The sequence below is a fragment of the Zerene cesonia genome, chromosome 15 (assembly GCF_012273895.1).
Source record: "Zerene cesonia ecotype Mississippi chromosome 15, Zerene_cesonia_1.1, whole genome shotgun sequence".
NCBI lineage: Eukaryota > Metazoa > Arthropoda > Insecta > Lepidoptera > Pieridae > Zerene > Zerene cesonia.
The window spans coordinates 1,222,051-1,249,452 of NC_052116.1; the positions used below are offsets into that span (position 1 = coordinate 1,222,051).

Genomic DNA, 27,402 nt, shown 5'->3' on the forward strand with positions numbered 1-27,402 from the left:
ATTATCGGTTGTTTAAGATTTTAAATATATCAAAGTCAAAATTACTAAAGTTTCCATTACCTGGAATTCGCTGTATAAAACTCTTATCGCTGTATATGATAAACAAACCTGACAATAGCCTTATAAGAACAGTGTTTTGTTCACATTACAACACTTGGCTCAAATAACCAATAACAATAATAAAAATGATATGAATTTGAGACACTCTTAAAGGAAAAGAAGTAAGAAAATACATTTATTTACATCTTTTCTGCGCGCCTAAATTAAAAAATGTACTGCTAATGCTTTTTTAAACATTAAATCAGAGAGATATTACTTTTAATTATCAAAACGAGATATACACGTGAAAACTTGTAATTGGCCTTGTATTGTTTCGCCTTTGCTACAAATGTGTTTATAGCTGTAAATTTTATCTTAAATAAGTATACATAAACACTAAAACTTAATATAAAGATAAGTAAAAAAAACATGTTATTGTAAGAAGGAAAAGGGGCTAGCCACTTAGCGCCAGCCACGCTCCAACTTAATATTTTTAATGTTTCTTCTATTTTATGTAATCATTCGCATACCAGCTGTGACTGGCAAACTGTGCAGATCAGATGTTTTACAAACAACACCACTCTATAACCACTTTTCGTGAGAATAATTCGTTCATTCATAATTCATCAATTTCATTTCATTTCAACTGGTGTACGTGACGCCGATTACTTATTAAAGTTATACATTGTTTTATGATACAATGTAAGATTGCAAATAAACTCTAAATCAGTTTAAACTATCTTGATAAATTTGTTATTACTAACTGATATATTAAATTCTAAGCAGTTACTATTATAAAACAACTAGCTTTTCGGCCGCGGCTTCGCCCGCGTAGAATTCGCTTATATCGCGCGACACGGTAAGGAGTATTTTCTTCACATTAATAAGTATGGTTTGCTCTTTCCCACGTTTAGCTCCATCTTCATACCAAGTTTCATCAAAATCGGTTTGACAATAACAAACTTTCATACAAACTTTCATCCCCTCTCTCAACCCTTTCTACCCTTTTTTCGCGATGAAAAGTATCCTATGTCCTTTCCCAAGTTCAGTTCTATCTTCATATTAAATTACATCAAAATCGGTTCAGTGGTTTAGGCATGAAAGCGTAACAGACAGACAGACGGACAGAGTTACTTTTGCATTTATAATATTAGTAGGGATTATATTTCAGGAAAACCCGGACAGCTATTGATGAATAAACAAACCCGTTTCAAATGTATTTAAACATCAAACACTAATTTTTTTCCAAAAATATATCCGCCCTTAGTTCTTTATGAACACATCATTATTTCCCACAATAGTTTTTATTTATATTTTAGTAATCTATTGCAATGTTTTTCACAACAATAGTAGATGTATCTCGGGGCGTTACATTAACGTCTTATCATCATCATCATCAGCCCATATATGTTCCCACTGCTGGGACACAGGCCTCCTATGAGGGTTCAGGCCATAATCCACCACACTGGCCAATTGCGGGTTGGCAGATGTCACATGTCGTCGAACTTTTGATTCTTGGACATGCCGCATTCCTCACGATGTTTTCCTTCACCGTTTTAAGCAGTGGTGATGTTATCCACATGTGCAGATAAATTAAAAAATCAATTTATTTCCTGCACGCACGCCCGGTCTCGAACCTGGACTTATCGATTTTTAAAGTCCGAGGTTCTTACCACTGAGCCACCACTGCTTAACGTCCTAAAGCAGTACTAATTTCAGTATGGGATAAATACAGCGCCATTTTTTTTTTTATGTCACCGTCGGCAATGGAGCTGGTAGGAGGCCTGATGGTAAGCGCTACCACCGCCCATGGACATTTGTAGAGGCGTAAGGTCGATTGCAGACCTTACGCCTCTACAAATGGATTGCCGACTTTCAATTGGGAAGGGATTAAGAAAAGATTAAGATAAAGGAATAAAGGAACGGACTGGGAAGGGGAAGGAAAAGGATATGGGCTATATAGATCGTCTAGTGCCATCACTTTTCCGCACTAGAATTAGTACTGCAGTAAGACTTCACGGTACCCCTCACCCCCTAAATTAAAAATTGACTCAGCCTTTTTAGCGACAAAATTAGGCTACGAAACTTGATCTTGCGTAATAATTTGAATAGCTTTCAATTTGGGATATTAAATTAGCCTAACCTATCGTTAGTGGGTAGTGTTGACACTGGTGGACACTTCATTTAATTAATCTAATGGATTAGTCTGGATCAATATGGCTGGATCACGGAATACTACTAGCAGTATATTTACATATTCTCTGTTCTGTCTGTCTGTCCGTCGATTAGGCTAGAATAGAATAAAATAGAATATTATAGAATACATTAACTGTCACAAATAATTTGTTAATATTAGCAACGCGTCATTTGAATAATGAAATATAAAATTTAAAATAATGTTTGAATTAGTTTAGGCTATAACGACTTTATTTACTTCAGCATACAAATTAACCTTAAAAGAGGCACAAAGTGTTAACTGTAAAAACTATAATGAATTAGTTGCTAGCCTCAGTTCCATCAACTTGACTTGAAAAATTATTATCCTGATCCAAGAGAGACAAATTCAATTAACCAAAAAGTTAAAATCCGTTCAACCATTCTTGAGTTATAAGTGGTGAAGTGAGCCAACGTTAAGTAGATAATAATATATGTGAGGAATTATTTGATATTCAGAATTGAATACATTATTTAAATCTTTCCAGCTACCTATGAGAAAGCTGAAAAATTTATCGCAAATAGGAAACGGCGAGCAGACAAGAAGTTCAACAAGTCAAACGTCAAAGGTAAGCGGCAGATGCGATGACAGCATTTACTGTAAGCATAGATAACGTAATGCAAGCAACATTGATGACAAATAAATTAATTAGTTATCACCTTGACAATACGAGGCCTCCTTAAAGGCAAGATAAGAATCAACTGTACAAAAACTAATTCGTTTTTTCACGTTATTAAGAATTTCTTGTTTTCACCAGATACAAATAAACTGGCTACCACGATGAAAGCTCAAACCAAAGAACCATATATTACGAAGCAGAAAGTTGATAAGCATATTGAAGTATCTAAGAAATTGCAACAGTTGTTTGGTAGCGACGAAGATTTTACGACGACGACGGATGTAACTAACAAATTAACCCAAACAAATTTTAATGAACGTTGCTCATCATCCACTCACATACAAAATCAACGTGCAAATTGTTGTCAAGAACATTCTGGAGCTTTTTCCAATCCTTGCCCTCATCACAATTGTTGTAATAAACCAACTAGGGTGACTGAAGGATTTAACATCTATATAAATGGCATTCATGTGAATGCTTTTCCCCATATTGGTGTGAATATAGTTCCTACAAGAAACGAATCCTTCTCCAGCAATTACATGCCAGTAAACTACATGCCTGCAGTAGCACCGAATGGCCCAGCCCAGATCCCAAACCAGTATTGGCAAAACTATAATCATTTTCCTTCTGGGCCAAGTCAATTACAATCTGCTATTGATTATGGGAGTAGTGTACAAAATCAAATGAACCAAGCAAATAATTCACAGATGCAAAACTACGCGAGTACCGGTCAAATGGTATCGCAGCAAGTTCAAACTAACAATGAGACAACTAATTCGCAAACACAAACAGACTCATCTCTATCTCCAACAATAACAGAGATAACTAACAACAAATGTAGTTCATCCACGCAAACCGAGTATGATTCTAATAAATCATCAGAGAGAGTCATTCGTAGCAACGAAGGAAGTCCGTCACGCATGCCCATGCCGTCTAATTCGAATCAAAACACCGATAATTATGTTCAAAGCAGCAACATACCCGCGTCAAACGATCAAACAATGAACAACAGCACTAGTGAGAAAGGAGCCCAAATAGTAAATTCAAATTTTACATTCCCGAGCGATGTAACTATAACGCACTATAATTGCGTTCCAATGACAGAAGAACGAAAAAGACGAAACTACACTTATAGTCCACACTCTTCAAATCATTCTACTTCTAGCCAAATGGTAAGCGTCAAGGCGCAATATGATAGACGATATAATCCGGTGATAGAACAGCAGACACAAAATAATTCGAAGCGAGTACGGAACGCGGGAACTCAATCCAATAATGCGGGACAAATATCAAATGCCAATGGAAATGCACCCCCACCCGTTCAACATCCATCCCAATACAACCCATCTGTTCCTATTTGGCAGATAAATAAACAACATCTTCAAACGAACAGACAGGCTATCCCTGTTCAAGAAAAATTCACTGTGCAAGGTAATGTTCATAACACCAGAGGTTATAATAATACGAGAACAAATAATTCGTTACGTGTTTCAACTTCTGTACATGAACACGAGGCAATTGCACCTCCAGCAATCCAAACGAGGAACCATCAAACAATCGGAGATAAAATATACAGTCAGATAGAGGCCCAAATATTGGCACTTGACAAGTCGGTCGGAAAGTGAAAATGAGAACTTTGTATGTGGGAGTCGAGCACGCTTCGGCACGAATTGGGCCAGCTCGCACCGGGGAAGTACCACACCCTCACAGAAAACCGGCGTGAAATAGTGGCATGCCACTGTGTTTCGTACGGTGAGTGGGGGAGCCGGAGGCCCGTTTCCTTTTCCTCACCCGTCCCAGTCCATTCCTTCTTTCCAGTCGTTAATCCTTTCCTTTTCCCTTACCCCATAAAAGCGGGCAGCGCATTCGAATATTCCCTTGCGAATGTTTATGGGCGGTGGTGATCGCCTACCATCCGGCGAACCACCAGCTCAGTTGCCCGCTATGACATAAAAAAAAAATTAAAAAAAACGCATTTGATGCCTTAATTTATAATGCCAAATTACAAGCATTTTTGACCAAAGTTGATATTTTCTATCATTATAGTTATTAGATTAAAACAGTTTATAGCGAGTCTGGTCATGGTGGTGAATAACCAATCAACCTACATCATACATACTCGTCAACTACAAATTATGTATTAGTTTTTAAAGCGTATCCCTAGTTAGAACTAGTTGTAACTCAATGCATCTGTTGAAAACGCGTCGTAAAGTATAACGGATGTTAACTGCAACATATACTACAGAAATAGAGTCCGCCTCAATAACAATATTCTTCGAACATAGACATAGTCTAAAAAAATAAATACTTGCGCGAAAACAAGTCTAGATACAAGTATTATCTGAAACTATTCTACCTCTACACAGCTACTTACGTGCATTTATAATTAAATGTATACACAGCTACTTACGTGCATTTATAATTAAAGATATATTTATAAGTGTTACTTTTAAGATTGATAAAAAAAATTAGTAATACATAGTGTTTTTATAGTAATATTAAATAAACTATACATTTTCCCGACTTCTAATAATATAGTATAATTATTATTACAGTATAATATGATGAAAAGAGTATATAATAGTAACACTGTCTTTGCTTGGCAGTATTTAAAATGATAATAGCTGTGGTGGGTCAGTGGTGAGGACCTCGGACTTAGAATAAGTCGGGCGTTCGAGACCGGGCAAGCGTGTGCAATATATTTTTTTCAATTTATCTGGGCATGTGGATGACATCACCACTGCTCAAAAACGATGTAGGAAAACAACGTGAGGAAAACGGCTTGTCCCAGGATTAAAAGATCGACGACATATAATATGTACCTATATATGCCTATACACACCTGATCAGCGTGGTGGTGTATGGCCTGAACCCTCATAGGTGGCCAGTATCCCAGCAGTGGGAACAAGTATGGGCTGATGATGATGATGATAATTATACTATATTATTAATATAATCGGATATAAAAGTTATTTAGTATATCTATGAGAGTTTTGATTAGAATTAAAATAAGTAATTGTGTCTTAAAACTTTGATGTGCCTTAAACGGGTTTTTATTTATAACTTAATTAAGAGTAGATTAAGTAAGAAATAAGTATGTTAAGTTATGTGCCATTTTACACGATTGTGTTTTTGATATTGTTTTTGCTACTTTTGTATTATCTACGTTTTATCTAATTAAGATTCATTTTTATATTTTTATAATTTATCGATCAGAATTACTTTATTTTTGTATCTAAATAAAAAACAATTAAATGTATTTCACAGTGTTTTATTCCTTATTCTATGTTAACAATATTTTTAAACGTTGCATTTATAAATTCCTCCCCTTTCCCAAGCCATTACTTTTTTCCCGTCGTCATTTCTTTATCCCTTACCCCTTAAAAGCGGGTAACGCATTTACAATGCCCCTACGTCTTCAACTCTGTCATAACGGGCAACTGAGCTGGTGGTTCGCATGGTGGTAAACGATCAGCACCGCCCATGAACATTCGCAGAGGGAATGCCTCTATGAATGCGCTGCCCGCGTTTTGAGCTAAGGTAAATGAAAGGACTGACGACTGGAAAGATGGAACGGTCTGGGAAGGGTGAGGAAAAGGAAACAGGCCGACTAACACGACATTGACACACAAACGGTTGAGTGCACAAAGATTATATTTACATAGGTATCTAATAATATGTAAACGTATACATATTGCAATATAAACATGATATTATATTTCTATTGATAATAGGGCGCTACTGTAGCCTTAACATAACACAATAAGGTAAGAATCTGATATGAGCTCACAATCTAGTATTATTTGAACTCATTTTTGACATTGAGTTCACATTTAATCTATCTGCTACTAGCGTGCTAGGCCTAGGTCATAAAAAATGATGCCTATGAAAATGCATATTGTGAATAGAGTTTCATCTTTATAAAATTAGTGTATACATATATATGCCATGCTAATTTTTACACACAAAACGACAGAACCCATTTTATTCCGACGCGCAAATAATTTTTCATACTTTTAGTTAATTACTAATTCGATAACTTATGTCTTCAGCTGTTATATATTTAGGAATTTAAATGCGATCCATTCATTGTATGAGTCATCATATTTCTAAGTCGTCGAGCGAGCGGCACATTGATAATTTACAGAATCGCTTTCAGAATTCTTTAAAAGACTTCATTCTAGACATATACTAATTTTTGGCATCGCAAATGTTGGGTAGTATTGCTTTAAAATTGATATATCTTCATATGATATAATTATATATGATGTCATTATACTATAAAGAGAATAACATACAGTAAAACAACGCCTTTGATCGCGGAGCATAGGCGAGAGATGTCCAGACAGTGTCCCAACTCATTAAACCCGAATAATATTGTAAGGCAATGATATTTTGACAGTTTCGTTACAAGTGGCGGCCTCTGATTGGTCCGCTTAAAATCAACCTATATCGAATGATATGTATGGACCAATCAGAAGACTCGACGTGTCCCGCTGCGAACTACGTTCATGACCTATCTAGATTTATTCAAATAATATTATAGTCGCTAACGCGGCCTTGAATTGTGACACAAACATTTATTCAGTTCATGTAGCTTTGTAAGAGATGATGATGATGATGATGAGATGAGTCGTTTTAGAATCTGCTTTAAAATTACAATATCACAAGGGAAATTGTAATATGAGAAATATATCGTTCGAATTTGTACGAATAAAATCTTTAAGTGTAGGTGTTTAAATGTATTTTCCCACATAAGCGAATACTCCTGTATTACTTATTTATTTTTATCGCTATTTTTTTAATTACCTAATATAAATAAATGAATGTTAGCACGCAAGTGTAGACGAAGTTAAAACAAACGAGGTGCCAGCTGTTGACATAAATTAGTGATCGGAAACCGGTGTGAAGCGTGTTTATAGTTTCTCCAGTCGGCTCTCGGAGTATAAATCAACTGATATGCACTTATAGAGTGCATTAAGTTCTTCAATATATATTTGAGTGTGGGTTGTTGATAACTTTAAAATTTTACTACCCATATTATTATTATAATAGTCCTCTATTGTACCCGAGGTTGTCTGGAAGAAATCGCTCTAAGCGATAAGACCGCCCATTGTGCCTAGATGTAAGTTTTATTTGTCTCCTTTCTTTGTCTTTAATGTTAATTAAGTGCACAATAAAGAATAAATAAATAAATAAATAAATAAATAACTGTTATAATTTTTTTGTATTTTATAGAAATAAAAATAATTATATACTACAATCTTCCTCCTATATGGAATATGTTTGATCGAAACATGCAAAATTCATCTAAATCCAATGAATATATTTGAAACTTAACAGATATACAAAAAAAGTTTTTACGTCATACTTAGTATTATATTTAGGATAAAGTACTTCTTAAAAACAACTAAATCGCTTACAAATTGTCAAAATTAGACCGAATTTAAACGACGCACCATTTTCGAATAAAAAAAGAATCATTAAAATCGTTAAACCTATTTGAAAGTTCTAAAAATAAAACAAAAAAAGAGTTATTGAATTAAGAATCTCCTAATCTTTTGAAGTCCGTCAAACATGTAATTATCAGCAATTATAAGCGAGTTATGTCATAAACACAAAAGCAAAATGGCGACCATAGAAAACAAAGACTAATCATAACTAATGGCGGAATTCCCGTGAGATCGCTTCATATTGTTCGTAATTTACAAAGAAAGCACTTTTTATTGCACGTCAGGTGAAACTTTGATAATGATAATAACATTTTTAATAGCCTTTTGTGATTAAAAAAAACTCAAAACTCTATTCTGAAACTCGAAAACTTTTTTTGAATGGAAACTTCGAGTAGCATTTATGAAAGCTAAATTACCACCGATTCAGATTAATGCTTCTAGCGAAAATCGGTTTTTTGAATATGTTTACTAGCCGCTGGCCCCGGCTTCGCCCGGGTTGTCGTTTATCGTAATTTAAATAATATTTACTCTCCTATCTTTTAAATTGGATGAAATTGGGTGTGCAAATTTGATTAAAATCGGCTCAGTAATTTAGAAGTCCATCGCGGACAAACAATGTAACACGTAATTTATCTATATTAAGATAACAAATACAATACATATTTATAAGGATAATTAAATATTGTATATTATAATTACGTTCTTTATTTATTTTTTATTACATGCAGCAGTTGATTTAATCACGAGCTTAGACATATACGACAACTCATATTCCAATAATTTTGATCATTTTTAACTTTAATTGTAATATTATAATTATATTTTCAACACAAACCATTGAAAGAAAACTGAATAAAGTGTGTATGAAGGAGAGAGAGAGAGAGAGAGGAAGAGACTTAATAAATATTGTTAATTTAAAGATAATAACAATTATTAATAATAACATATTTTCTTTTCAGGTATGACGAGTTTCTGGATTCTGCTTTCGCTTTGAATAGAATTAAGGTAGTAAAAAGCATGTTCTTTTAAAGACGATTTTCAAAAATTTTTTACATTATGACATTTAAGGTAATTAATAATTTATTGTACAACTTCCATTAAATACTACTGAATATAGTAAAATTTAACTAATTTATCACCAATAGGTAGTCACTTATGCTAAACGAAACCAGATATCTCCTAGTTTAAACTTAACATCATATTATAATCATATTAACATTTTTTAAAGTTGATTAAAACTACGAGAATATATTTTTTCAGATACCATTTATTCTATTTCAATAATAAGCACTCAGACATTTTTTTACCATAAAAAAAAACATCTGTGTGCTTCCGACATTTTTTTTCAATACCCGTTACCAGGGTATCATAACATGAAAGGTACTTGACCGCGACAATATAAATCTGCGCCATTCGAAATTGAGCTTTATGTGAACGCAATACGGTGCTATAGAATGGTGGTAAAACTATTTAACAATATTGTTGGCCCAATAGCGGTTAGACTGGGTAGGGTTGGCACTAAGACATTTTTCTTTATTAAAATTTGTTATAAATTCAATCCCGTATTGTAATTATTTTAAAATTTTCCGTTGAAAGTCATTATAATTAGTGTCTTGAATTAATAAAATAATACTTATTTATATAAAGAATAGAAATATTTACACCATGAGGCCGGATCAAAGCCCAACGTATAAAACGCCTGTTCGAATCCCACCTCATGATCGTTTTTTTTTTTCTATTTTTGACACATTTTTCATTTATAAATTCTTGTATAAATGCTATTAAAAGTAAAATTAAAACTTAGACATTACGTAGTTTTTAAAAACGGGAATGCAATAAACTACGATTTACCTAATATAAAAATGTTCAATATACTCGTATTTACAAGTACAGTATCTATTTTTAATCTATAGATTATGGTATCTAATTAAACTTTAAAAATAACTACGTAATATAAAACTAAAACGTAGGGTTTGAAGACGGGCCAGCAGCGTCTATATTCATATTATTTTAATAGTGGCATCCCTAGCAGGCGTTTTTTCTCTCATAGCTGGTATTATATGATAATTTATTTAGTTAAATGTTAGTAGGTTACTCTAAATGCCTTAGATATTGTGAATGCAACCTTGGTTCAGAAGTGAAATGGTTAAACCCTTAGCGCATATGTTCTTGGTCGTAGGTTCCTCAATGAAAGTACTAAGCTAGGCCATATATTAATGAGTTATTGATAAAAAAACACGATTACTTGAAGATAAAAGTATAATAATTTCATTCCACATTGAAATGTTATTAAGAAACAAATAATGGATGACTGAGGTTTGATTCTAGATTAAAGATGGAGCATAATTTAATATTAATTATTATGTAACCAAGAGCATTAACAATTTAAATCAATTAATTAAAGAAACAAACATAGATGTACATACAAACATACGTTCAAAAACATTATCCTTCTTCTAGCTAAATCGGATAAATCAGCAGAACGTTTTTTGCTATCCGTCGATATTTTAATGATACAAGGTCGGGATAGTTGCGTCATTGATTGCTCAAGAATGGCTCGACCAATTTTTATGAACGTTGGTTTATTTGATCAGTCTCCGCCCCGAATGGCAGAAGAATTACTATTATTATAATTAAATATTCGATAATAACAAAAACTAAATATAAAAAAAAACCATACATAAATTTAAAAGAGAAGAGAATTTAAAAGAAAGTGAAATTAAACTTTTAAATTAATCCTACTATCCTACTAATATTATAAATGCGAAAGTTTGTAAGGATGTGTGTGTGTTTATTGCTCTTTCACGCAAAAACTACTAAACCGATTGCAATGAAATTTGGTGCGCAGCTAGTTATTCGTAAAGAAAAAAAAGAAACTGCGACTCACCTCCTGCACATATCGCGAACAGGCCCGTTTCCTTTTCCTAATCCTTCCCAGTTCATTCCTTCTTACCACTCATCAATCCTTTCCATATCCCGTATACCATACAGCGGGTATTGGAACTGCTTCTGCGAATGTTCATGGACCGTGGTAATCGCTTACCATCAGGCGAGCACCATCAGTCGCACCACCAGCCCAGTAACCTTCTTCTTTTACGTCATAGACGGCAAAGGAGCTGGTGGTACACCTGACGGTAAGCGCTACCAACGCCCAGGAAAATTAGAAAGGCATACTCCTCCGAAACGGACGGACCATTTTTGACTATATTTTGTGTGCATATCGGATAACACTGACTATTGTGGGAGTCGAGCACGCTTCGGCACGAATTGGGCCAGCTCGCACCGGGGAAGTACCACACCCCCACAGGAAACCGGCGTGAAATAGTGGCATGCCATTGTGTTTCGTGCGGTGAATGGGGGAGCCGGAGGTCCGTTTCCTTTTCCTCACCCGTCCCAGTCCATTCCTTCTTTCCAGACGTTAATCCATTCCTTTTCCCTTAGCCCAAAAAAGCGGGAAGCGCATTCGCAGAGGCCCAACCTTTGCGAATGTTCATGGGCGGTAGTGATCGCTTACCATCAGGCGAACCACCAGCTCAGTTGCCCGCTATGACATAAAAAAAAAAAAAAAAAATCAGCCAACATCTATGTTTCATACATAATGATACATAAGAGTAAGGCAGAACAGCGTTTGCCCGGTCAGCAAGTAACGATATCACATATGATATTGTCTCGTTAGGTACAAGGGTCATTTTAAAATACATGTTTGAAGACGAATAAATGTGTATTTATAGATGTGTAAGGGAGCGTCCATAAATTGCGTGAGACTTTTTTCAGGATTTTTTGAACCCCCCGCCATCCTTGGTGAGATTTCGTGAGATTTTCCTTAACTTTCTCCCCGGCGGGATTTAAAAGGATAAATAACGAATACTATACTATACTATACTAATATATCAAGATTTGACATATGTAAATTTTTCTAGAACTTTTTTTTTTTACTTTAACTAAACTTCATTTTCACGGGTTTCTGTTAAAAAAAATACGTGATATTTATTAAAACCCCCCTCTCCCAAGTGAGATTTGGAAAGATTTTACTTGACCCCCCCCTTAAGGAGGGATCCTTAAACACCTCACGTAATTTATGGACGCCCCCTAAGTATAAAATGTAATTCACACACATTTAAATAAGTACAACGTTAACGAACGGAACGTAAGATTACAATCTTGTATTAATTAGAGGAAACGGTATTTTGGTAACCTTCTTGTGATGAATCGGCCATTGATCTTCCTCTTATACCTGTTATTACATCCGATACTGCTGCAATAAATGCGAATGTTTGTGTGGTTGTTACGCTAAAACCGCTGGTCGGGTCGTAGAGTCGAGGGTTTGATGATATTTTACTAAAAAACGCGATTTAACAATCGTCAATTGTCTCACTTGCAGGTTTTATGAAAGAAAAGGGTGTAATGTTAAAGTATATTAAAGAAATTATGTAATCCTGATGATCCTAACGGAATAAAATAAACTTATGAAATTATTCTATTGTCACCGGTATGAAATGTCTTTATCTGGCAGGACACAGAAGGCTGATCACCTACTTGTCCATAAAGTGATCAGTGAAACAGATGTATATCATCTGCCCCATGCCCCAGTAGGGGACACGGGACTTTATTTACCGGTACTTGATAAGTGTACAAAGTTTGATTTAAATCTGTCTTTTTAAAGTGGGTCAAAATCGAGTCTACAGGAGTCGGTTACATACATACGTAAAGGTGAAGATTATAAAATGTTTAAAAATCTAAGAGTAATAGAAATACTATTAATGTATCAAGTAATTTCAACAAAATACCAATAATATAATACAATTAAAGTAATTAGTACCCAAATCATAACAAAAAGAAAAGTCAATTTATAAAATCTTTAATCATTTATAAAGCTAATTGATTTTATTTCATGTATTTATGTTATGATTTTACCTGTAAATTCGTGTGGAATCACACGACTGGTTCTTGTTATTTGCACTACTAAAACTCACTGATATATCATTTCTTCTTCACAAAGACGATTCCCAGACTTGCTTGCGTGTCATATTGCATCATATCATGACACCCTTGGACTACAATATTGTAATATTGATGACGCGAAAGCATTGTCGCGTACTGGGAAATTAAACGGGCTATTGTTTTGTTGCTTGCATGCGACTTGTTATAATGTATACATATGGTTCTTGGTAAAAATGCCTTAGCAATATCCGTTTCTTTTATACTACATAGTAAAATCAACGTATATTAGTCGCTTATCTGTGTGTCTGTATGCTTATATCTTTAAAATTACGCATCAGATATTGATGTCGTTTTTTTTTAAATATAGAGTGAATTAAGAGGAAGGTTTATACATATACTTGTATAACAAGAACAAGGAACGCTAATTAAGTTTTATAGATATTTATATCTATTTTTAAGTCGGATAGGAGACCCAATCCTTTCCTAATCCCTTCCCAATTAAAGTCGACAATCCATTTGTAGAGGCGAAAGGTCTGCAATTGATCTTACGCCTCTCCAAATGTTCATGGGCGGTGGTAGCGCTTACCATCAGGCGACCCACCAGCTCCATTGCCAACTATGACATAAAAAAAAGAATATAACATCATATATTGACGCCTTTCACGCTTGGCCGGTATTATATTTCACTTCACACATCGCAAACCTATGTAATCTTTTTATCGAAACTTTCAGTTAATAAGATTATCGGAATCCTATCGGAAATCACTGTGATTACTTCGCATGACAATATAAAAGAATTCCAAAGAGATCCATTAACGAGATTTGCTTTCTACCGTCACGGTAGCGGACATGTTTATTGCTTGACGGAAATTTTGTCTTTATTTCGCGGTAATTGGGGGGAAAATGGCTTGATGAAATCGTGGTTTGATGCGAAAGTATGTGGCTGGTATGACGATTGGATGAGCGACTACACATAAGGGAATTCCATTGTTTTATTCTCGATTATAGTATGTGTTTAATTGCTTGATTCGTTTCTAATTAAACCATCGTGTCTATGAATTGAATGAATTTATTAAAAAAATCCTATCCTATTAATATTATAAATGCGAAAGTTTGTAAGGATGTGTGTGTGTGTTTGTTGCTCTTTCACGCAAAAACTGCTGAACCGATTGCTATGAAATTTCGTACGTAGACAGCAGGACAACTGGAATAACATATAGGCAACTTTTTATCCCGTTATTCCTACTTACGCGGGTAAAACCGCGGGGCGCAGCTAGTAGTCTATAAATATGATAATTTTACAAGAGGCTTACATGTATGTTTAATTGTTAACATGAATACATTAAACCATCACACACACACACACATCAAATGATTCTTTTTCTTGACTTTCTTACTTCCTAAATCATAACTCCGTGGGTTATCAACCAATTGACGTGATTCTTTTGGTGTTTGTTGTCATCTGACGCCATTTCAGAATTTGTTGTCCCAGGGACGTGGGTGGCTTGAAAATCTATACTAATATTATAAAGCTGAAGAGTTTGTTTGTTTGAATGCGCTAATAGCAAGTATGGCTGGTCCGATTTGAAAAATTATTTCAGTGTTAGATAGCCCATATATTGAGGAAGGTTATAGGCTATATATATACCACGGGCGAAGCTGGGGCGGACCGCTAGTGTTAAGTAAGTATTCATTTGAAAGATGGAAATTATATTTGACACAATTCTGCATTATTCTTTTATCGCCAAGACAATTATACACATAGTTATGCATTGCAGTGTTATGTTATCTGTGGTAATACATTTAAATTTATGTAACTTGTTGTTCATACAAATTATATATAATGATAATAATGATGTAGTTTTATGAGGTTAGTTTTGACAATCTGTTATTTTATGTTGGAGCAATTTTGTATTGTTAACAGGTAACAGCTGACACGATATAGATAAAATGAAATACACCTGTGTGTACTTGAATTTAGGAAATCTTTTTTGGTTTACATACGTAGCTCGCTTAGTTATCTGGCACTAAACACAATTTTTACGTAGTTTCAGCTGTAAGTTGTTGTGATCAAAGGTTTTTCTTTAGTAAATCTATTGATTTTAAAGGTAACAGCAACTAAATTAATATTTTTTTAAGAAGAATTCGAAGGTTTTGGAAAAAACGCGGCACAGCAAGATGACGTGGTGACTCCATTAAAAAAAAATGCGCTGTCATGCGCGCGCATTATTTCATCTTCGCGCCAAAACTTTCTACTCATTTGTTAGATGTTCTGTTAATTAATCGATTTATCATGTGATTTATGGGTTGTTATAAATAAAAAATTGTAAACATATAAAGCAAGATTTAAATTAAATACTGTAAATACAATATATTTCATTGTTGTGATGATTTTTATGATTGTTTTATCATAATGCAGGAAATATTCAATAATAAATTTCACGATACATAAGTCATAACAGATAACAAATTCGTTTTATATTTATTTGAACAGAGAAAAAAGTTTTTAAACTTTAAATCAAATATTAGCTTTGTTCATAAAAATGTTATTCTCCGATAATAATCTTGATTAAGCGAGTTAAAACACGCGATTTCCATAATTCATCCAAACACGGATAATGCGGAACGTAACTACCGGTACTGAAATACTTAAATGAATTAAAACTGTACTTTTCTCATAAACATCTTCTTTTCAAGCCACTGTTTACTTTCTACGAAACTTGGCGTATGGCGGTCGTTTACAATGCGTCGTTACGATAAGTTGAAAGTCTTTGCATATATTCAATTCATATACATCCTACTAATATTATAAATGCGAAAGTTTGTAAGGATGTGTGTGTGTTTGTTGGTCTTTCACGCAAAAACAACTGAACCGATTGCAATGAAATTTGGTACGTAGACAGCTGGACAACTGGAATAACATATAGGCAACTTTTTATCCCGTTATTGCTACGGGATACGGACTTACGCGGGTGAAACCGCGGGGCGCAGCTAGTCCATGATATAATGTATTATACACAATAAACACTGGGATTTACTTATATGGTAAATTCTGAATTATTAAAAATTTCCACTAAACCAAACACGTTAACATAGACAATTCTTTGTATAGATCTTTATGAAATTATATAATATTTATATAATTTTAAAAGCAAATTAGTCTGACATTCATCATCAACTGACATCTTGAAACTAAAATTCGGTGTAACGTTACAGATGTTCTGTATTATTGTCACATTAAACTCAGAACATTTAATCATATCACCCGACATTTAACAAGTCGTAACGATATCGTACAAACGTGCTGCAATGTTAAATAACTGTACAAATAATCGGAACTCACGGGCACGATCGACGACTTTTTATGCTCTCATATTGTTGGACAATGCGATATTACGATAATATAATAATTCCAGGTCAGAATGTGTGTCGGTTAATCTGGCTAAAATTATTCGTTGATGATTTGTAGTTGATTATAACAGAAGAAAAAATTGGATCAATCGTTACAGCAATGCATTGAAACGATTCAGAGAACATCTAATATATAAAATTCTCGTGTCACAGTTTTCGTTGCCATACTCCTCCGAAACGGCTTGACCGATTCTTATGAAATTTTGTGTGCATATCGGGTATGTTTGAGAATCGGCTAACATCTATTTTTCACACCTCTAAATGATCAGAGTAAGGCAGAACAGCGTTTGCCGTGTGCAGCTAGTGTTAGTATATATTTATCAACCTACCAGCTGCGCCCCGCGGTTTCACCCGCGTAAGTCCGTATCCCATAGGAATATCGGGATAGAAAGTTCCCTATGTGTTATTCCAGTTGTTAAGCTACCTACGTACCAAAGTTCATTGCAATCGGTTCGGTAGTTTTTGCGTGAAAGAACAACAAACACACACACATACTTACAAAATTTCGCATTTACGAGTATAATACTACTAGCTACGCCCGACGGTTTCACCCGCGTAACTTCATATCCCGTACGAATATCGGGATAAAAAGTTCCCTATATGTTATTCCATTTGTCCAGCTGTCTACGTACCAAATTTCATTACAATCGGTTCAGTAGTTTTTGCGTGAAAGAGCAACAAACACAAACACATCCTTACAAACTTTCGCATTTATAATATTATAGTAGGAATAGGATACAAAATACAATTATTATCGCAATGACGCCTTATTACTAAGAAAGCACCTCTTACAGTATCATTATGTACATCGCTCCACTTTTACGCAATTACTGTCAGAATACTGTCATAATGATAACTTTTTGTTCATAAGCAGAGCAGGTGAGAGAGGAAGGAGGTTTTAGACCTAGATCTAACAAGAGCTCTAGTAGATGACACGGTATAAAACCGGTATAAAAAGAGGTTTAAATCCGTTACTACGTAGTATAAATAAAGTCACTTTCCGCCAATGTGTCTATATGATTAGATCTTAAAAATTACGCAACAGATTTTGATGGTGTTTTTTATAGATAGGCTTCAATTTATAAGGAAAGATGATCAATATTTTTCAGGCAGTGGATGTTATAGTGACAATTTAATATTTTCTTTGCATAAGGCATCACCAGAATCAATGAAAATGAATACGAGAGGAGATTTTTGTTTTAACGGGCAACCGAGCTCGTTGTTCGCCTGATGGTAAGCGAGCACAACCGTGTATGCTATTCACGTTTAGATAAAAGTAATGAATCAATCTTAAAGTCGTTATATATCCAATTTCAGTATCACTTAGTCTATATAAGTACCAGATAGACAAATGATGTCTGTAAGCGCCTTAGGACCTCGGTGCGGAATTCGCCTCATTTATGCCGTAACTGTAAACCAATTGAGTTTCGCGTCTACCTGCGGTTACCAGCGGTAGCAGGCACGAGGAAATATTTGCGAACACCTTTCAGATTGTAGACGGAATAATTGAAACAATAATAAATAACAAAAGAAAGATTCAATGAAGGCGTATTATCAATTTTGACTTTTAATCGCTTCTTGTAAGGTGCTTTGTATTATAAACTAGCTGTGACCCAGTTTCACCCGCGTAAGTCCGTATCCCGTAGGAATATCGGGATGAAAAGTTGCCTATATGTTATTCCACTTGCCCAGCTGTCTACGTACCAAATTTCATTGCAATCGGTTCAGTAGTTTTTGCGTGAAAGAGCAACAAACACACACACATCATTACAAACTTTCGCATTTATTATATTAGTAGGATAGGTTACAGTGTACAATAACACAAAAATAGATATGCAATAAGATATGAATTATGGTAATTATGATGAAAAATAAAGCAGAATTAAAGTTCCTAATTTTATGTATGTGAAGAGCAATCTTCGGAAGTATTAATCATTAAAATTAAAACCTACACTTTTTTTCAAAGGCTATATTATCCCGGTTAACCACGGGGCAAGCGGCTAGTTTATAACACTTACTCTTCTATATTGTCTACGAATACGGAAGGTCCAATAATTGATCACCATTCACCGCAGACAGATTATAATTCAAACGACATTATAATCTGTGTAAGCTATTAATGACTTCGATAACTTTTCAACCTCAAGTAATTTTTCACCAAAAGTGATTTTATGAGCATTTATTATATAACAAGCTGCGCCCCACGGTTTCACCCGCGTAAGTCCGTACCCCGTGGGAATATCGGGATAAAAAGTAGCCTATATGTTATTCCACTTGTCCAGCTGTCTACGTACCAAATTTCATTGCAATCGGTTCAGTAGTTTTTGCGTGAGAGTAACAAACACACATACATCCTTACAAACTTTCGCATTTAAAGTATTAGTATGATAGGATAGCTGCACGCCCCGGCTCCACCCGGGTAGTTTATGCTAATTAAATAATATAAACTATCCTATCTTAAAAGTTGGATCAAACTGCACATGGTGTGTGAGTCGGTGTCGAAATCGGTTGAGTAGTTTAGGAGTACATCGCGGACAAACATCGTATCAACATTGTATTTGTATATTGAGTGTTTAATTTGGTAATATCTATACTAATACTATAAACTACTAGGTCGATTTTAATTTATTAATCATTAGAAAGCTACAACTTCACTGAATCATATAGGCTATATATCATTTAACACGGGCGAAGCCGGGGCGGCGATTTTAAGGTTATATAGTTTTGAAACTTAGCCCAACTAACTTCCTTACAACGCGATATTCCATTTTAAATTCGTTTCAAACAAAACTAACAGTCATTCTGCATCAATCTTTCCGTATGTCCATCGCTGACATCCATTAACTGTAACAGTGAAAGTGATGAGCCGTTTATGATTATGTACACACTCGTGTGATATGTCAACGACTTTCGTGTTGTGACCATCTTGCATTCATTAGGAGACTTGCTGAGTCGTGCTGCTTACATACCGACTTTAAAAGGAATGTCTATGCCATCACACATAATATAAAACAAAGTCGAATTCTCTGTCCCTGTGTCCCTATGTATGCTTAAATCTTTAAAACTACACAACGAATTTTGATGGGTTTTTTTAATAGATAGTGGTTCAAGAGTAAGGTTTATACGTACAAAATCTATTAAACTACTCCAAATTTAACGCATTAGAAGCCGTGGGCAAAAGCAAGTATGTAATATTTTAAAAACCACACTCATATGTGTCTATTAATTTCGTTCGTAGTGAAAGGAAATTTCTCAAATTGAAACTTGATTCATTTATTCAAGTAGACATCTCCTAGAAGCACTTTTGAATCGTCATTATATAGTTTTATCATTTACCAACGGTTCGTTAATCAGTTTCTACGAAGCTAAAAAAGTAAAAAGATAAAAGGTAAAAGGTAAAAGTAGCCTATGCAGTCTCTGTCTTACCTCCTAACTATTCCCAGACGCTAAAATCATTTCATTAAATCGCTCCAAAAAGACATAAATAACAAATACACAAAGAAACACATTTTCGAATATATGTTATTTAAAAGATGTTTAAAGTCAAAAACTGTTCAATAAAAACAATATAGGTGTCTGTCTGTACATGGATTTTACAGACAAAATTAAACAATATGAATGAATTTTAATTGACTTATATTTCTTTCAATTGGTAAGAGTACTAAAAATGAGTTGATCTCGTTTAAAACTAAAAAAAATTGTATAGAAAACAAATTATAATACATACACTATCAAACATAATTATTAAGTGATTTTATATTTCATTCAATTCTTAATATACCTACTTATTTAACATCATACTAATTAAGTCAATTTCTTATTCTATAATGTAATAACAATATTTGAATTTATTTACATTTAATAATTCAATGTTAACACAAAATCAAACTAACGCATAACATTATCGTAGCCGCATAGGATTTCCCATATCCTATCCTGATTACGAAGCCCATATCCGCCACAAAGCAACAATAAAAACATTTAATTGAACAGTCACTCAATGCATTCCCTGTTCCTCCCACTTACACCAGCCACCGTGCGCATACAAGCGTCAAATGGATCTGATTGTTTATCAGTTAGTGTGATATACAATTACAGGACAGATAAATATATGGAGTTGTTAGATCCTACAATTAATGTCTCTCGCTTCAAATATACATATCAAGGGGATGGAGTAGCAGTGAAAATCCTACTAATATTATAAATGCGAAAGTTTGTAAGGATGTGTGTCTGTTTGTTGCTCTTTCACGGAAAAACTACTGAACCGATTGCAATGAAATTTGGTGCGTACACAGCTGGTTAAGTGGAATATCATATAGGCAACTTTTTATCCCGATATTCCTACGGGATACGGACTTTAACGCGGGTGAAACCGCGGAGCGCAGCTAGTACTTTATAGAGCAGTGCTAAGTAATGTGAAACTTTTAAATGTGTCTCTTTATTAACATTTTTAAGTCTATTCTGTAGAAATAATTTTAGTATCGCCAATGAAATTATTTTGGGCTGAATAATATTAACTTATTAAAGGACATGTTGATAAAAATCCCACATTTGTCATCAAGTTTATAGGAGCTTAGGAGTGGCTAGGATGAATCTAGGAATATGTCATAACAATGGTTTGCGTTTTCATTGGTAATTCTTAGGAAATATAAGCAATAATAGTTGTTGTGACCGTGGCGGCGAGTAAAAGCGTGAAGGAAAATAATTGTTTCTTTCATTATGCTTTTAAAGTACTAATGTTTAGAATTTAATTTCAGCTATTTAATTTCTTGTGTTTGATTTTACGCGGGTTTTTTAAATTTAGAAATTAAAGACTTTAACGGGATTTAAACGCGATTTATTCATTATGTTATTAAACATTGATTAGAAACGTCGTGTTAATCATGAATAAATCGCGTTTAAAATCCGTTAAAAAGTTTTTAATTTCAGCTATTTATTTCTGAGGATAATTTCAATATAGCTGAGTTACAAGATGTCAGCTTTCTTTAGTTTATTAGACTATTAATGCTGCATCCACATTAATTAAATAATATGAAATTTAATTATAGATTCTTTCACATAATTTGCGGTTAATTTTCATAGGATTTAACATACGTATGGACTGGGTTATTTTCATTATAACTTGGCTCTCAACTTGATAATTAAATATTTTTTTTCTTAGTTTCTAAACGTATTCAATATTATTAGTTTCTGAACGCATTTTCAGTTGCCAGTACTACTAATATTATAAATGCGAAAGTTTGTGAGGATGGATATATGTGTATGTGTATGTTTGTTACTCTTTCACGCAAAAGCTACAGAACCGATTGCAATGAAATTTGGTACGTAGATAGCTGGACTTCTGGAAAAACACATAGGCAACTTTTTATTCCGATATTCCTACGGGATACGAACTTACGCGGGAGAAACCGCGGGGCGCAGCTAGTTTTACATAAAGCTGTCAGTATTTTTCTGGCGCCTGAAATTTATTATAACAAGTGTGCGTGAATGAATTGTTTTAAATGTATCCAATCTACACATATATTTACAACAAGTACATTCTTATTTTATTGAAAATTATCTCAATTTATCTAACTTTCTATCTAATTTTAGCCCTCATCATTTTGACCGTTATTTCTTTACTTTTGAACGGTTTTATTAAAAATTTATTATAATATTCCTAAACAAACTGGTATGGTTAAAAAAACACGTAAACAATTGTCTGGATTTTATAAGAAAAAAACCATGAATTATTGGTCAAAGTCCAAGTTCATTATTAAAACATTTTATAATTATAGTTCACGACAATAATTTTTTTAGAAGCAAGCTGTTTCTCCTAAATACAGGTTGCCCTGCAATCTAGCTAGGGAAACATCGGCTTTATATATGTAAACTTTAAAAATATATATTGCCATAAATTGTAAATTTAAAAATGTCAAAAATGTATGTATGTATGAAATGTATGAAATAAATAAATAAATAAATATGAGAATGAAGCTTTGAAGTATCTCTCAAGGAATAAGCAAAAGCAATAAATAATACACATTATTACATCTACACAAACGCCGGTACGCGTTTTATGGCTCATTTATTACAATTACTTATTGCGTTACAGATTAATGATTCCGTAGTTATAACAGAACATACACAATACAGAATTCGAGGCTTTTTTCTCGATTCCTGGAAATAAATTTAGGATATGTTCTTTTGGGATTAGCCATTCAAATAGTTAAATCAGCTTTCTGTGTCCTGTCAGACTAAGACATATTTTTTCTAAGTCTCCCGTGGGTATCAAACCTAGGACCCTATACGCTCACTCGTTAACCACTGTACAAGGCGGCGGTCGAAATGAAGTTAAAGTGATATAATAATCAAACTAAATGGAATAAAAAAATTCGCCCTGCATGGATGTACCGTAAAAACTAGGCTCTTCATGGGCGAACCATGACAAATTTCATTAAGGGAGGCGCGGTCTGGCGTGATATCGACTAGTAATAGCCGGTAGTCGGTAATTTTAATGCGATATCAGCACTCGACTACAACCGGTTCATTTTGACAGCGGTTCTCAAAGTTTTCATGTAAACCTTAATGAATTGAAAATAAGCATGCGAATCAAAGAACATAAAAAAACAAAAGGTGGCCCTATATGTAGCAATCTCTAGCAGGCAACCCTTAATATGTATATGCTCCAGTTATCATATAACTTATTTTGATTTGATTTGAAAACTTTAACATATAACTTTTCAACTGTAAACAGATTAATTTAAGTCGATTCAATAAGACTACTTGAAGCATACTTTCGTGATATCTTTTAAGTGTATAATAGAACACAGACAGCCTTATTACACAAATATATATATTAGTCATAGATATACAGAGTACAGTTCTATGCTTAAAAGTAATATAAAAAGAGAACCCAGGTAGGTCAATGACGGCAAAAACTAAAACAAATTTAAAAGTCATATAAGTGTAAATCTGGTTTGTTTACATGTAAAAAGGCGTTTAATTTAGACTCGATTGTAACCAACTTCAAATGGACAGATTCAAACAGGAACGGTGATAGTACAGTATTCTAATGAGTTTATCCTATTATCCTTACGTATACTCTGTATAAGCAGTGGTGGCTCAGTGGTGAGAACCTCGGACTTCAAATTCGGTAAGTCGGGGTCCGAGACCGGGCGAGCGTGCAGGAAATAAATTGATTTTTCAGTTTATCTGCGCATGTGGATAACATCATCACTGCTTAAAACGGTGAAGGAAAACATCGTGAGGAAACCGGCATGTCCGAGAATCAAAAAAGTTCGACGACATGTGACATCTGCCAACCCGCATTTGGCCAGCGTGGTGGATTGTGGCCTGAACCCTCATAGGAGGCCTGTGTCCCAGCAGTGGGAACATATATGGGCTGATGATGATGATATTCTGTATAAGAGCAAGTGAGACATTATAATTGATTGCATCATTGAAGCGTGTTCTTTTAACAATATTTTTATAAATGAGATTTTTTTTAATATTATAATGTTTTTATATTCATAAACTTTGAGAAGCGTTTTTAGACGCGTTTATGCGATAATAGTCGTAATCTGCTTGCCAGTAGCAGGTTTGTGGGAAAAATGGCTATCGAATACATTTGTTATGGACCTCACCGTTATAGACTATGGAACCAATTTATTTTGTACCTACGCCCCACATTTAGTAGCTTGGAAGAGATCATTTGTGCTGTTTTTTAGTTCAAGTTTTGTTTTTATTGTATTTATGTTATGTTGGGATGACAATAAAATTATATAGACATGAAATGTGTATATTTTTAATTTATTAACTCTAATAATAGAAACACTCGAATGTTTCAAAATATTTTTTATAATGGTGACATTTTATATAAGCGCCCTATGTCTTGGTGCTTTTAAATTTTATATCGTGTATGGTTGGCTGAGTGGTTGCCTGAGACATAGGCCATTTGTATTTGTATTTGTATGCATCTTCTTTATATGTAATGGTGTAAAATAATGATACGTTTTCATTTATTCATTAAATGTGGAAATACCTACGATGTCATCATCATCAGCTTATACACGTTACTGCTGGGACACAGGCCTCCTATGAGGGTTCAGGCCATAATCCATCACGCTGGCCAAGTGCGGGTTGGCAGATGTCACATGTCGTCGAACTTTTGATTCTTGGACATGTCGGTTTGCTGATGCGCATGCGCAGATAAATTGAAAAATCAATTTATTTAGAAATAAAATAAATCAATTTATTTAAAAAGAAAAGGGTTTTTAACCCTTTAATTAGACACGGGGAGACTTTACGCTCGCTGTAAAGTGTTCGAAACGTCGGCTTAGTAAATAATATGAATAAATAGCGTTTAAAATCCGTAAAAAATTTTTAAATTTCTAATTACTTGCGTGAAATCAAACACAAGAAAATACTATCAATTTATTTCCTGCATGCTCGTCTAGTCCCGAATCCCGACTTATCGATTTTAAATCCGAGGTCCTCACCACTGACTGAGCCACCACTGCACCACATACCTACGATATATTTATTTTAAATTCTTTTAAATTCTCTTTCTCAATCTCAATTCTCTTCAACCAAGATGGCGGACGGCGGTCATTATGCAACCATTTATATAAAAAAAATATTAAAAGCAATGTTTGCTTACGAACGAATTTATATTTTTCGTCACGTTTATGTCGTTTTGATAAATATCAAAAAGAGTTTCCGTAATTGACTTTTGATAGGGTCCTTGACTTACTTTAGTGATGTGCTAGTATATCGATATTGTTTATAAACTGTTTTTAAAGATCAGGAGAAATGTATTTTTTTATGTCATAGCGGGCAACTGAGCTGATGGTTCGCCTGATGGTAAACGATCACCACTGCCCATGAACATTCGCAGAGGCTCAGACCTATGACTGAGAATACGCTGCCCGCTTTTAAGGGATAAGGGATAAGGAAAGGTTTGACGACTGGAAAGAAGGACTGGACTGGAAAGGGCTGGGGAAAAAAATAGGCCTTCAGTTCCCCCACTCACCGTACGAAACACAAAACCAAGCTATTATTTCACGCCGGTTTTCTGTGAGGGTGTGGTACTTCCCCGATGCGAGCGGGCCCAATTCGTGCCGAAGCATGCTCGACTCCCACAATTATATAGTATTTATCTATTTATGAAAAGAAAAATGTAACAAATAAATAAAATATTGTACAAGGAACATCTTATTTTAAGCTAGTACCAACCACAAAATTCAAAAATATCGATTCCTGGCGTCCGCTAAAACAAGCCCAGTTCTCTTTCTATCTACGATTATACGAATCTTTTTTCCTCTCATTACAACCAGCCTAAGCATGACGTGATCTCGAAATATTTCTCTCAATTTTCGCTTACTTGAACTTTCCATAATAAGTAAAAAAAAGCTGACGCCCACAATGTTCATTCCTTATTCCTATATTAAACTTAGAACACCGTTAAAAAATTATGCAAAAGGAATCATCGTTATCGGCACATCACTAGTCTAAAACAATGGGTCAAACATTCACACGACGTACCAAGAACAAAAGCAATGCATTCCCACACTATACATGTACATACATACATAATACGCCTTGCATATTACAATAAATCATTTCGTATGCAATTCGCTTGTTTCAATTAATTTATAATGAGTATGAGATCGTTACCATTAAGCGAACCACCGGCTAACCTAAGGCCTTCCACCTCAAAAATTCATATTATTAGTTAAAGATAGTAAAATGAAAATTATATTTAATTAAATTTTATTGTGTTAATCGAACATTCTTCGACACGAATTAGCCACAGAAGACCGGCGTGAAATAGCATACTGCTGTGTTTCGTTCGATGAGTGGGGAGCCGGAGGCGTACCCTTTTCCTTACCCTTCCCATTCCTTTCCTTTATTCCTCTCGTCAATCCTTTCTCAATCCTTTTCGAATTCGAAGTCGGCAATCAATATGTAGAGACATATGGTCTGCAAACGATCTTACGCCTCTCCAAATGTTCATGGGCGGTGGAAGCGCTTACCATCAGGCGACCCACCAGCTCCAATGCCGACGGTGACATTAAAAAAAAAAAAAAAATTCTGTAAATTCATTTATTTAAGCTTATGGTTGGCATGCGGATGAAATAGTAGGTCACAAATAAACACGGTTCCAGTTATTTGAATAGATGGTGTAAAATATTGTTTTCTAACGTCATTATCGATTGAGAAAGTGTAGTTCTGGGTTGAGCTAGCGGCAGTGCGGTGAGACAATCAAAAGTTTTCTATAGTAAATGAGACTTGTTAATATATTTCTTAATAACTTTTACAAAGTAGGAGAAAGTATGGTTTTATCTGCTTGTACATCAAATGATCATACCTTTCATATATATATATATATATATACATATCACCTACACATAAAAGAGCTTTTAAACACATGACTTTAATACCTTCTCGTTTTGTTTAACATAGCACGTGATTGTACCTTTATAAGTTAATAATGAAATTTTTATAAGATATTATAAATTGTAGCATTATTACACGAAAAAAAATAAGAAATATTAAAAAATGTTTTCTAAAGGGATACACCAAGCATTCATCCATCAACTGTATGTTATTACATTCATTAAATTCTAATTAGCGTTCCAAGCCACGTAATAATTTATAATATTAGTAGGGATGTATGCCAAAGCATTTAAATATGATTAATGATTATTAAGGACGACGAGTGCAAAAATATCCCCTTTAAA

The 27,402-nt window shown here is 34.3% G+C and overlaps 2 protein-coding genes across 4 annotated transcripts in view; both read left to right on the forward strand.

The window, feature by feature from the left end:
• LOC119832681 (GATA zinc finger domain-containing protein 14-like) overlaps positions 1–4,634 on the forward strand; it is a 7,892-nt gene extending 3,258 nt beyond the window's left edge. Inside the window, exons 3-4 of the mRNA XM_038356393.1 lie at positions 2,742–2,822; positions 3,012–4,634. Of these exons, the coding sequence (XP_038212321.1) occupies positions 2,742–2,822; positions 3,012–4,498 (1,568 nt within the window). The 3' untranslated portion in view covers positions 4,499–4,634. The remainder of the gene's footprint in view (positions 1–2,741; positions 2,823–3,011) is intronic.
• LOC119832680 overlaps positions 1–27,402 on the forward strand; it is a 92,407-nt gene that overhangs the window by 49,066 nt on the left and 15,939 nt on the right. The window contains exon 2 of one of the 3 annotated variants that reach the window (XM_038356392.1): positions 9,286–9,331. The exons of the other annotated variants lie outside the window; for them this stretch is intronic. The gene's annotated coding sequence lies outside the window, so the exon portion shown is untranslated. The remainder of the gene's footprint in view (positions 1–9,285; positions 9,332–27,402) is intronic. 3 annotated transcript variants of the gene reach the window in all.